General features: G+C 62.6%; 1 protein-coding gene across 1 annotated transcript in view; it reads right to left on the bottom strand.

Annotated features, from left to right (window-relative positions):
• The window catches only part of PRDM16 (PR/SET domain 16), a 53,419-nt gene extending 45,753 nt beyond the window's left edge, over nt 1-7,666 (bottom strand). Inside the window, exons 1-9 of the mRNA XM_075993354.1 lie at nt 7,618-7,666; nt 7,430-7,516; nt 7,177-7,311; nt 6,438-6,545; nt 5,483-5,584; nt 5,072-5,173; nt 2,912-2,964; nt 2,353-2,486; nt 2,015-2,240 (exon numbers count right to left, since the gene is read on the bottom strand). Coding sequence (XP_075849469.1) covers nt 2,015-2,240; nt 2,353-2,486; nt 2,912-2,964; nt 5,072-5,173; nt 5,483-5,584; nt 6,438-6,545; nt 7,177-7,311; nt 7,430-7,516; nt 7,618-7,666 — 996 coding nt within the window. The remainder of the gene's footprint in view (nt 1-2,014; nt 2,241-2,352; nt 2,487-2,911; nt 2,965-5,071; nt 5,174-5,482; nt 5,585-6,437; nt 6,546-7,176; nt 7,312-7,429; nt 7,517-7,617) is intronic.
• Between the last annotated feature and the right edge of the window lie 4,799 nt (nt 7,667-12,465).

The raw sequence follows: 12,465 nt of genomic DNA, 5'->3' as shown, positions 1-12,465 counted from the left end.
AGCCAAGTGAGCCCTGCCCTCCAGGACGGAGCTGCGGAATGACTCATGGCGGCGGCGTTAAAAATGGCGGGATCGATACAGGCTGCGGATGACTGTTCCGCCCGGGGAGAAAGCACTTCTGCCCCCGGTCCTGACGGTGGAGATGCAGCTGGCTGCAAGGCCGTCCCGGCCATTTGGACCTCGTGTGCAGCTAACAGAAAAGCTTCCCCGAAATAGGGCTAATAAAATAAAGATTTTTAAAAGACAAGCATCTCTTTGAGAAGATGACACATCTGTTTGTTTTTTTAAAAAGCTAGATACCTTAAAGACACCTACTCTCCTGAGTAAGTTTAGTTCAAATGTTCTAGTAAACATTTATTTCTTAAATTAAAACAATTTGCATTCTTCATTATTCTAGTCTGTATCTCACAAAAGCGCAGCCCTGGCCCCGGCCCTGATGCACCCCTGTCCCCATAGGCGGGGGACAAGGGTCCCTGCAGCCCGGAGCTCCAAGTCGGGCGGGAAGAGCGCCTTTCTACTACTCTACGCGCCTTAAGCCTAATTCTCCTCCACTCAGATTTCACTTTCATCTGCAACAAAGGAAAGATTTGTTTCTTTTTTAAGTTTTGTTCTAATGTTTAAGATTATTCTTTTGCTTTCTTTCTTTTCCTTTTGCAATCAGAAAAAGTTATTTTCAAAATGTTTTGTTTAACTGAAAGCCATCCAAGTCCCAGCGGCAGAGGCCGATGCATGCCCCCATCTGGAACCAGCAGAGCGACTGCTCCGTCCGGACTCAGCCATGGGCGGGAGACCCAGCAGAGGAGCGAACGCGAGAGCCCCCGGCAGCAACCTCCCGGGCGCGGGCCTCCCTGGCGCTCGCTCTCTGAAATTCTTAATGCAAAAATCATTTCTCTCAAGTCAAGAGCCTTGAACCACTTTTAACAGTTTGCGCAGGCCACGCCAGAAGGTGCCCTTTGTTATGTGGTCTTTTGCAAACAGTTTCAAAGCGATGGAATCTCTTTCTTTGCAGATGAAATCGCATGTGTACCCCCTATATAGCATAGGCAAAAGCAACCGCTCTGATGGACGGGGGCTGGGGGCTGAAGGCAGCCTAGAGGAACCCAGGATGACAGCTGCCGCCCGGGCGGCTCTGGAGTGCAGTTTCCAGGGTCCACTTGCAAACGTGTCATTCGAGAAATCAGCGAAGCAGCGACCTGCACCAGGGACATGTTGCCTTCTAGAGTCAGGAGAAACTCCGTACCTCCTCTCCCGGTCTGCGTGCGGGTTTGGCCGTCAGTCTGGGGGTGACGTGGATGAGCCACAGAGCTCGAGGAGGGTCCAATCCAGCGTGATTTAGGGGGTCCTTGGTCCCGGGGGTGGCTGGGAACAAACTGAAGATGTCCCTCAACCCTGGTGGGGCCGGGACCAAGCCAGGACCACGAAGCTCAGGAAGATGATCAGTTTGGACTCTGTGCCAAAAAAGGGCCGGTGCCCTTCACCGCTGCTCAGGCCGTGGCGGCAACCCCCTGTGGCTCCGGGCGGTGGGGACTCATGGCAGCCCGGCCTGGCCGCGGACGCACCCGAGCAGATTCCGGTTGGCCAGCGCGGACCTCCCGGGGAACTTAGTTCAGCAGCGCCATTTAGACGTGATTCTCGCCTTAGTGGCTTCTGCTCTGCTGCTCCCGTGTCCGGTGGGCAGTGGGATTTGCAGGGAACGTGGGCATCCCCCGTGGGCTGGGATTCTGCCCACGCCGTCTGCCCTGCTTCACCCAAACCACTGTTTCTCAGCTGTCATGCGGCGTCAACCTCCGCAGGGGCTGCTGACCGAAGGCTGTGGCCGAGCACTCTCGGGGTGGGCAGCTCCCCAGCGCTGGCCGAGCACCAAACGGCCCCCCGCCCCACGGCACGGAGAGGCTTGGCCGGCGTCCCTGGCAGCGGCTCGGCCAGCCCTCAGCTCAGCACCTCCGTCGATCTTGGTGCCGCGCCCGCAAGGACAGTCCGAGGAGGGAGCCCCCGTGTATGGGCCCGGACCTACCTGCTCGTTGGTCTGACACATGGTGAGGTTCTGGTCGTCACAGGAACAGGCCACTCGGATGTACTTGAGCCAGCTGCCGGCCCCCGCCTGGGCGGCATCCACGCAGAACTTCTCGCTGCCCAGGTCTTCAGAGATCTGCCCGGACAGAAAGAAACCGAGGGTCAGCGGAGCCCTGTGCGCCAGAGTCTGCACTCTGCATTCCCCAGCAGAAAGCTGGCCGTGTGGGCTCGGGTAGGGGCGGCCAGCACCTGCAGCTCAGCCCCCTCCCGCCGGCCCTCCCAGGCCCAGAGCCCCTGGGACCCCGGCAGAGGGCAGGGGACAGCCTTTCCCGTCCTCACCGAGCAGGCTGCGGCCCTGGGCAGGCCACAGAATAAGCCTCTAGTGTGGCGACCCCGGCAGAGCCACGTGCGAGCAGGCAGAGGCCGCCGCGTCCGAGCACAGAGCCCTGCGCCAGGCAGAGTCGGGCGCTGGGCTGCAGGGAATGTGTTTGAAGGTAAAGGTGTTGCTGGGGTGTGCGTGTACGTGCTCGTGTGTGTGTGTGTGTGTGCAGGCTCACGTCAGCTTGCACGGCATCCTGAAAGTAAGAAGAGCACTTAGTTTCCTGAGGACTGGAAACTTTCAGTTTGACACCCGCGCGGGCGCTGCAGTTCTCACCGCGCCCTCAGAGCCACGCGCTGACTTGGCTTCACCCTGGCGCTGCTGCTGCCTCTCCTGGTCCTTCCAACGGCAGGGCGGCAGCTTCTCAGGCTGTTTTTCTTATCTGGCATCACCCTGCCCCTCCGCGAGCATCGTCTGTGAGACGACCTGACCCCGTCCCCTGCCGGGAGAGGGTGTCCCCAGCACGGCGGGACCCCAAGTCCAGCCTCTCAGGCACCACCTGCTCTGGTCGGTGCCTACTCTGGGTCCTGAATCCAAGGCCATCGAAGCCAGCAGCACCTTGGGCGAGCTTCCTGGGCAGCCCAGCCCCAGGCCCGGGAGGGTGCAGGGAGGACAGTGGGCAAGGGCAGAGGACACCCCTCCAGTGAGATCCTGAAAGCAGAAAGGCTGTGTCCAGATGGGCAGGTGTGTTCTTGGGCAGGTGTGTCCTGGTGGGCAGGTGTATTCTTGTGCAGTTGTGTGCTGGTGGGCAGGTGTGTCCTGGTGGGCAGGTGTGTTCTTGGGCAGGTGTGTCCTGGTGGGCAGGTGTGTCCTAGTGGGCAGGTGTATTCTTGTGCAGGTGTGTCCTGATGGGCAGGTGTGTCCTGGTGGGCAGGTGTGTTCTTGGGTAGGTGTGTCCTGGTGGGCAGGTGTGTCCTGGTGGGCAGGTGTGTCCTGATAGGCAGGTGTGTCCTGGTGGGCAGGTGTGTTCTTGGGCAGGTGTGTCCTGGTGGGCAGGTGTGTCCTGATGGGCAGGTGTGTCCTGGTGGGCAGGTGTGTTCTTGGGCAGGTGTGTCCTGGTGGGCAGGTGTGTCCTGGTGGGCAGGTGTGTCCTGGTGGGCAGGTGTGTTCTGGGGGCAGTGCACCCAGGCAGGCAGAGGTGGTGGAAGCAGAGAGTCAGAAAGACCTGTGTAGTCAGGGCAAGGGGACGGTGACCTGTCCCAGTAGAAGCTGGAGGCAGACTCTGGGCACCGCGGCCCCGTTCCCCAGAGTTCTCCGGAGTGTTCTGCATTATGAACACCAGGGCCCGGCACACAGGAAGGCGTCTGTCCACCTGAGGTCTGGGAGCCACCCACTCTTGGCCAGAGAGTCCAGGCCTTGTGAGTAGTTCAGGTGTTCCCCTGACAGCCACAGACACATCCTAAGCCACCGAGGGCCACCTGGCGAGGAAATGGTGGGTTTGGGGTGACTGCTGTGCCCCAGGGTTCACAATGCTGCTGCAGAGTCCTTCTGTGCATCCCTACCCTGTCACACCCTGGACCCATGTCCCCTCCCGAGCCCATGTGGACCCCCTCGGCAGCCCCGTCCTATAAAAGACGAGTCTCTGAGCAGATGCACCGGGGCCCAGCTTGGCTGGACACCAAGGAGGCCGATCCAGAAAGGGGCTGTGAGCTGAGACCTCAGTGCTGAGACTCCTCTGCCTTCCAGGGACTTGGTTATCTGTGCCCAGAGCACAGCCAACGGGCCTGGCTCTGGAAGGGAGGGGTGCACGGAGCAGAGCCGGCCGGGCGAGGTGGGGGCACAGGCGTGGGGGAGGGGAGGAGACGGCTGGAGCCAGCCTGCCTGCCTCCCGCCCTCAGCTGCAGCGTCCAGAGCTGCAGGTGTCCAGGTGTCCCCATGTGTGTGCACAGCCCCACTCCCCGCGCCCAGCACCTAATGCTCAGCACACGCCTCCTAGAGTCTCCAGCCGTCTCAGGCCTGGCGCTGGAATTCTCTTCTGCAAGGCTCGGTCCACGTAGAGCAGCGAGGAGTCACGTGGTCCACGTGCCCTGCCTCTGCACTGCCTTCTCCGGAGACTCCGTGGGGGCCGGTCTCTTTCCCACGTGGCTTCTCTCTCCGTGTCCTGCTGACATCGGCCCCACCCTGGAGCTCTGCTTGTGGGTGCGCAGTGAGGGCCCCGAGGTGCTGGGCGGGCAGTCGGCCGGAGAGAGGGCACACTCCTGGGTTCCCGAGCTTCCAGTCCCTCTTGACCCACGGCCGGCTGTGAGTCCCATCCACGCTGGGCTGGCCGCGTTGAGCCCGTGGTCCAGAGAGGAGGCGGGTCCAGGTTTGAGGCCCCCAAGGAGAGTGGAGGCGGCGGCGGGGGCTGCTCCCCTACCAGTGACGGCTCATAGGGTCACAGCCACCATGGGGTGGGCAGCGTGCCCTCCTGTCCCCAGGACATGGGTCTCCTCCCCTGGGGCCTGCTGGCCACACCACACTGCACACGGCGCCTGTGAGCGGGCTGGAGAACCGCCAGGGAGGCAGTGCCCCCGCCTGGGATCCAGACTTTCACCCTCAATGCTGAAGCGCCCGGCTTGGTACATCCTGTTGTCATGGCCGTGCTATGAGCAGAGCCTGGGGCCAGGCGGTGTCAGGCCGCTTCCTGGGAGTCAAGACCCTCAGCTCCAAATGCACCTAAGACACAGGCTTGGCGGGCACCTTCCTGCTGCCCTGGGCCCTGGTTGGCTTGGGCCTTGTCCTGGTGGGGTCTGCTACTGCCCTCGTGCTCAGGGCTCAGGGTGGGGCCCAAGGACACCCCCTCTGCAATCCAATTCCCCCTTGACATTTGAGGCCCTGGCCGCTAAGCGGGTTGTGCGAAGCCCCCCCAGGTCCCCACACTGTCCGGGTTGGGGGAGGTCACTGCCTGCCCTGCCCAAGCTGCACAGACCACTCGCCAACTCCGCCCCTGGCTGGAGGGGTGGAGGAGTGTGGCCTGGGAGGGAGGAAGCTGCGGGGGCCTGGCCAAAGCGGGGGCAGGCTGTCCTGTCCTCCAGGGAGTGGTCCCGGGGCCACCAGCCCCACGTGGGAGAGGCCCCTCCCCAAGACCTGAGGCCGCTCACGGCCCCCCACCTTCCGCCCCACTGCCGACACGCTGCAGGAAACCGCCGAAAAGGCCCACCGAGCAAAACCTGTGGTTAGTGCCACCTCCCTGAGGCCACCGGCCGCCTTCCTCTGTCACAGGGAGGGGGAGAGGGGGGCCCAGCTGAGATCTCCAGGTCCCCCCCACCCCTGGGAGTCCCACAGCACCTGTGTAGGGGGGGTCTGCGGTGCCCATCTCTGCCTCACCTCTCTCTGCCTCACTCTGTCTCTGCCTCTCTGCCTGTATCTCTGTCTCTCTCTGTCCCCGTCTATGGCCTGGGGCAGATGGCAAATGATGCTGTGAGCTGTCACAGCCACCACGTGGGCTCTGCCACCCAGGCCTCTCCTGCCGTCTAGTCGTTGCACTTGGGTGTTGGCCTCACCTCGACTTCCAGGGCTTGGGGCCTGTCTCCCCCAGAAGTCTCTGGAAGAACAATCGTGTCACCAACCAGCTGAGCAACAACTATTCTAAGTGCCTGAAAGCTCCTTGCCGTCCAGTTTGTGCATGTGGCTGTGTGCACGTGTGCACACAATGTGTGCGGACTTGTGTATATGTGTACCCACATGCATGTATGTAGACGGTCGTGTGTGCATGGAGTACACATGTGCACTGTGCATGCATGTGGGCATGTACACTCATGTACATGTGTGTGCACATGGGGTTGTCAGGGGTCCCACTCGGGGCTTGTGCGGATGCAGCACGTGTCGTTGGGAGCAACATCAGCCCCGTGAGCGGTGGCCCTGAGGCAGCCTGCGGGGCCCGACCTGGCGTCTCGCACCACCCCTCTGAGTCTTCCACGTCCCTCCCGGCCTCCCCAGGTGGGCTGGGACGGGTGTCAGAACGTCCTGGGATGCAGGGGCCCAGCCGAAGCCCCTGGGGCTGGCTCTCTGGGGCCGGATGCTGCATTCTGCCTGTAAATGCCTCCCCGGGGGGCTCCGTCCCCACGGTCAACTGCCACCGCCTGTCCTGCGTAGCCAGAGAGAACGCTTGTCCCTTCGCGGGACCTCAGGGGCCTGTCCTGGAGGAGGGTGCGGGTCTCCTCGCAGCCGAATCCTGCAGAGGGAGGAGCTCGCCACGGCCGTCCCCTCTTGACACCCACAGGTGGCCCTGTGTCTCGGCAGGGCCTCAGCCCCTTCCGTCCCACCCACGTCCCAGCCCCTCGAAGCGCTGTGGCCCCCAGGGATCCCCAAGGCGTACTCCCCGATAGCCAGGGTCCCGTTGAACCTGTGACAGCCTTGGGACTCCTTCCTGGGTGGACAGACCCTCCCTCCCTGTGACGCCCCCACCCCCTGGCAGAACAAGCCTCTCTCCCACGTGACGGCTCTGCAGGTATTTGACTGGGGCCGGCGTCCTAGCCCGCCTCGTGCCAGGGTAAACATGTCCCACTGGCTCTAGCGTGTCTGGACAGGACATGGCTGGTTTCTCACCCGCAGGGGACACCGTTATGGAGTCTCTGGTCTGTCCCTGTGCCTCTCAGGGTGCAGAGGCCTAGAGCCTGGAGGTGACAAATTCTCTGGTCTCAAATCCCTGCCCACCCTTTCCTGCCCTGCAGGTGGGGCCCTGGGGCCCGGCAGCCCCTGCTTCCTAGTCATTGCTGGTCCTCAGCCGCCTGGACGGTCACAGGGCGGACTTACCCCTGGCAGCCTCTAAAGGTTCCAGGAATTTCCCTTCTCCCTGTGGGCACCCAGTCTGGCCTTCTGGGTGATGGAGAAGGTCTCGGCTAACTCCTTCCTGCCACGGACACGAGGATTCCCCAGCTTGGAGGGCACCAGGTGAGCCCTCGCCCCGGTCTCGCAGTCCTGGGCCAGTGGCGGGTGCACTGGGGGCCAGGCCTGCGTCCCTTGTCATGGTCAGGGGCCTCACGCAGATGCCTGACCTTGTTTCGCTCCCTGTCCCGGCACGGAGGGCCCACCCCTGCGGGGGTCCTGAGAGCCCACCTGGGAACTCCCGAAAGATGGAGCAGGTGGGGGCGGGGCTTGGGCAGAGCTCTGGAAGCTGCTGCTTTCGGCCGGGTGGGCAGGACGCTGCGGGCCCGGGTTCTCATTTGGGGCGTGGAGGGGCCTGTGCCATCTCTGGTTCTAGAAAGGGCAGGGCAGGCTCCCACACTGCTGTCTCCTCTCTGCACCTTCCTCCTGCAGCCTCTCCAGGGGCCCCGGGGGGCCTTTGGGAAACATACCCCAAAGCTGAGCGGGCTGAGGCCTTTCTGGATGCTCTGTGCCAACGGGGCCTGTTGTTATTCACCCCCATGGATCTACAAGGAGACCTTGTTGTCCCATTCCACAGAAGAGGAGACGGAGCCCCAGACACCCGGCTGTCCAGGAGCCCAGAGCGGTGTCGGCCACGGCCCCGCATGGTCTCCGGGCCAGCGGGAAGGGTCTCCATGCCCTGCTCTGGAGTCGGGGCAGTCACAGGTCTCTACTGCTGTCTCCTGTGGAGTGCGACTTGCCAGCACCCACAAGGACAGAGCAAGGTCACCCCTCCCCGGGTCGGTGGCTCTCAGGCTGCCCCAGTTGCCTCTGACCGGGCCCTGCCTGGGCTCCGGGTGCTCCTGGAGCTCTCGGCTCTGTGGGCGAAAACTTGGCAAAAGGAGCACCCAGAGGGAGGCAGGCGTCAAAGGTCACAGCAAGGTACAGCTGAACACAGGCTCCTCGCTGTGCCAGGAAGGGCCAGCACTCAGGGTCTGAAGCCAGAGCGGCGGTCCCTCCTGTCCGGGGGCAGGAGCCCAGCCTTTCCGACCTGGGTGACTGCAGCACCCAGCCACGCCTGGGAGATGGGCCTGAGTTTGTGCACCAAGTCTTTTAGCCCTGACACCTCCGGGGTCATCTGGGAGACAGTGGGGACAGGGCCTGGGGGCCGCCCTGGCCACGGGGCTGGGTTTCCCTCCAGATCCTAGCAGCTCCCATCCTCGGCACGCAAGAGCCTGGCTCCACAGTCGTGTTGGGCTGAGTCTCAGAATCGGAACCTTCGCAGGAAACCGCCCCCAGCTCTCAAATCGCCCCCGTTAGAAACGCTGAGGCATGAAGCAAAGTGATGGGAAAATTCTCTTAACCTTGACAATTTTTTTGCATATCATTTGAAGTTTCCTACACTCCTAATTTGTGGGCTCTCTGCTGGGCCGGTTCTTTCACGTTTAATGGGCACGGCCGGCGGCTGGCCCCATCCTGGGTGTGCGCACAGGCGGGGATGCGGAGACGTCTGTCGCCGGCCAGCTAATGCATTCCCCGAGCGCGGGGAGGAGCAGCCCTGGCACAGCCCTCTGCCCCCCGAGGGCTGTCGCTGCAATGCGGCCCAGAGGCCCAGGGCCGGCGTCCGCCCCAACTGCCAGGCGCTGGCAGGAGCAGGCAAGGGTCTCCTCACCCCCTGCCCCTTCTTTAAGGACCCACGAGCTGATTCAGAGCAATGAGCCCCAGCCGTGAAGCCGCATGGGTCTCTCGTCTGTCTGCAGGCACACGCACATGCAGGCACACACAGGCACACGCACACATAAACACACACATGCAGGCACACATGCATGCAGGCACATGCCCATGCAGGCACACGCACACATAAACACACACATGCAGGCACACATGCATGCAGGCACATGCCCATGCAGGCACACACACACATAAACACACACATACAGGCACACATGCACGCAGGCACACACAGACACAGGCACCTGCACATGCAGGCACATGCGCACATGAGCACATGAAGGCACACACACACAGGCACACACATGCAGGCACACACACACATAGGCACACACACACAGGCACGACCACATGCAGGCACACACACACATAGGCACACACACGTGAAGGCGCACACACACATAGGCACACACACGTGAAGGCACATGCACATAGGCACACACATGCAGGCACATGCACACATAGGCACACATAGGCACACACACGCAGGCACATGCAGACACACACACACATAGGCACATACACATGAAGGCACATGCACACATAGGCACACACATGCAGGCACATGCACACATAGGCACACATAGGCACACACACGTAGGCACATGCAGACACACACACACACATAGGCACATACACGTGAAGGCACATACACACATAGGCACACACATGCAGGCACATGCACACATAGGCACACACACGCAGGCACATGCAGACACACACACACATAGGCACACCCACGCGGGCGCATGCACATACAGGCACACGCACACACACACAATGGTTGCCATTTATGGCGTCCACGAGCAGTGAAACAGACAGCCCATTCTGGTGACGGAAGGAGGTGGGGAAGGCGTTCTGCAAACACCTCTGCCCGGCGTGGACGTGGGCTGTGGATGAGCTGTGACCCCCATCCTGACGCTCATTATGGGTCTGGGTGGTGAGCTGACCAAGTACTAAGGAGAATGTGCCACCGCCAAGAAGAAAGAGTCCTGGCCAGTGGGTCGGCAGGCCTGGGGCCACCTGCTTAGGCTGAGGGGCACATTGGGGGAGGGGGAGAGGAGGGGCAGGTGGGGAGGGAGGGACGCTGCTTCCAGGACAAACAGGCCGCTCACAGCAGCTGTCCGTCCCTTCGGGATGGCGGCTGCCTCTCTCCCGAGTGTGTGGGGCAGACGGGGTGCAGTGGGCCTCCTGGGCTTGTCCCTGCAAGCAGCTGGGGTGTGGGCCGGGTGTGGCCTCCTCCAGGCAGTCCTCAGGGCAGGGCTGAGCGTGGAGGGGAGACGAGGGCCAGGCTCCCAGGTCTCAGAGGGCACGGCCTGGGACCCGGATGTGCCCGACGGGGTCTCTGGTGGCAGAGGAAGGAGCTGGGGACGCCCTGAGTCCACACCTGGGGGACTTTGCTCCAGTGTCCGTGACAGGCAATGCTCGTGGCTCACAGCCAGCCTGAGAAACACGGCATGTTGGAAAAAGAGCCACCAACCCCCACACCTCTCAGCGCTCTGGGGCCACACACACCTTTGAAGAGCCAGCGCAAGCCACAGGCCAGAAACTGCCCAGACGCCCAGTCGCCATGTGATGCCCAGGGGACCTCGGACCCTCCCCCTCCAAAGCATTCGGAGACCAGATTCCCCGGAGCCCCTCGGGGTGTGCAGATGGCCTCTCTGCAAACCCTCGGACATCCGGAAGCTGTGCCAACACCCCGAGGCTCCCCGGGGAGCACAGACCACCTCCCCGAGAGCACCCGGGGCCGGGGGCTCACGGCACGCACGCCCTCCGTGGCCAGCCCAGAGCCCCGTGCAGAGCCCCACGCTCCTTACTGCCGGGTCTCCTCTTAGTCCTCTCTTTCGAGCGCCTCCTCTGTTCCCTCCTCCCCTTCCAACCTTTCCTTATTTTCTTCTTTTCCTCCTGGGCCGGGGACCGCACATGGGGAGTGACTGTCCCAGCAGCGACTATGAACGCAGCAGAAGCCAGAAGGGACCTGGCGCTGGACACAGAGCTCTGGTCTGACCCTGCACGTCACACGGGCCCTGGGGGGAGGCGGGGGGGGGGGACTCTCGTGCCCCGTCCCACAGTGGACAGGGGACAGGGGAGCTGAGGGGCCTCTGTCAATCATCCCCGGGTATCGCGCCTGCTCCGCGCTGCCCGCTGCAGGGCCTGTCCCCAGCCTTTCCCGTGACCTGCACGCATGCACCCCAGGAGTGTCCCCAAGCCCTGCCCTGCCACTGCTCCCTCCGAGGCCCTCCCCAGCGCGAGGCTGGTCTGTCATTTGTCTCGTCAGCCATGGGCTGTGGCCCTGACCCTTCAGAAGCAAACGGGCAAATTAGTGATTCGAACTCCCGCTCTCACGTCTACAGCAAAATAAAGGAACGAAACAGACTCGTGCGAACACGGAAATGCCTCGGGGATGGGGGGCAGTGAGAAGAAGGGGGTTTGTCAAAACCTTGGGACCGGCAGCCCACGGGGTGGGCAGAGTGGTGAGCTCTCCGTCCCTGCAGGAGTACAAGCGGGTGTTGGTGGCCGTCCCTCCCTCCAGGGCGTTCTGGCTCCAAATCGCACGTTCCGGTCCAGCCGCAAACTCCCGTCATTCCCAACTTGACAATGTGGGGACTGTCTCGGGGTCCTGCCTCAGTGTCCCCCACAGAACTAGAAGGGCTCATCTTCCCATCGGCTCAGAGGCCCAGGGCTATACGCACGCGTGGCGCGCACTAAGGAACCCGGGTTTGTCCTTGCAGCCTGTTGCAGACATTCCGACTGGGTCCCATGTGCCCGGCTCTTCCTGGGCCCTGAGGGTGCCCGACTGCGTGTGTCCTGCAGACGCCGCTGGACACGTCCCAGGCTGGCCGCACCTGCTCGTTGGGGCCACGCCTAGCACGGGGTGGTCAGAAGCTGGCCCTTCCCTGGTCTCATGGACAAGCATGAAGCGCTGGCACCTCTGGCCTCTGGAATCCTTCGACAGGTGCCTCAGGACCCCAAAGGGACAAGCCGTCCCTGGTAGTGAGAAGGGGAGTGGGGTGCCCAGATAGGCTCCATCCTGCGCTCCCCCCTTAGAAAATGCCTCTGCCTTCCCTGTGGGGTCTCCCTCCTTCGTCCAGAAGGTCTTGGACGTGCACGTGTCCCCAAGGAGAAAGCTCACAGGCATTGCCGAGAGCCGGAGGGTGTGGGGCGTCCCTGGGCCTTGCTCGGGGGACCCTCCCTCCGTGGGGTGCAAGGCTGTTGCAGCTGGTGGCCTAAAGCATGGGCGTGCGGGAGGCCTGGACTCGGCCACAGCCTCGGGGAGCAGGTCGAGGTGTAAGACGTTTCGCCCAGAAACGACATCTGTGAACAGAGCTTCTGTGGTGGGACTCACTAGTGTGTGCCCAGAGCTGGGTCCCCGCACAGAGGCCACTGGGACGGGGCCCTCGCTGTGCCTCCAGCGGGTCTCTCCAGTTTCTGGCCTCAGTTAACCCCGGCGCTCTAAGGGGACTCTGGGTGTAAATGCCCTGCCATCTGTGTGTCCCTGGGCTGACTCTGCAGAGAGAGAACCCAAGCCTGTCTCGCAGGTGCCACACGCATCGCAT

The sequence above is a fragment of the Microcebus murinus genome, chromosome 2, assembly GCF_040939455.1.
Source record: "Microcebus murinus isolate Inina chromosome 2, M.murinus_Inina_mat1.0, whole genome shotgun sequence".
Lineage (NCBI taxonomy): Eukaryota > Metazoa > Chordata > Mammalia > Primates > Cheirogaleidae > Microcebus > Microcebus murinus.
This window is presented reverse-complemented; position numbering and strand designations above follow the sequence as displayed.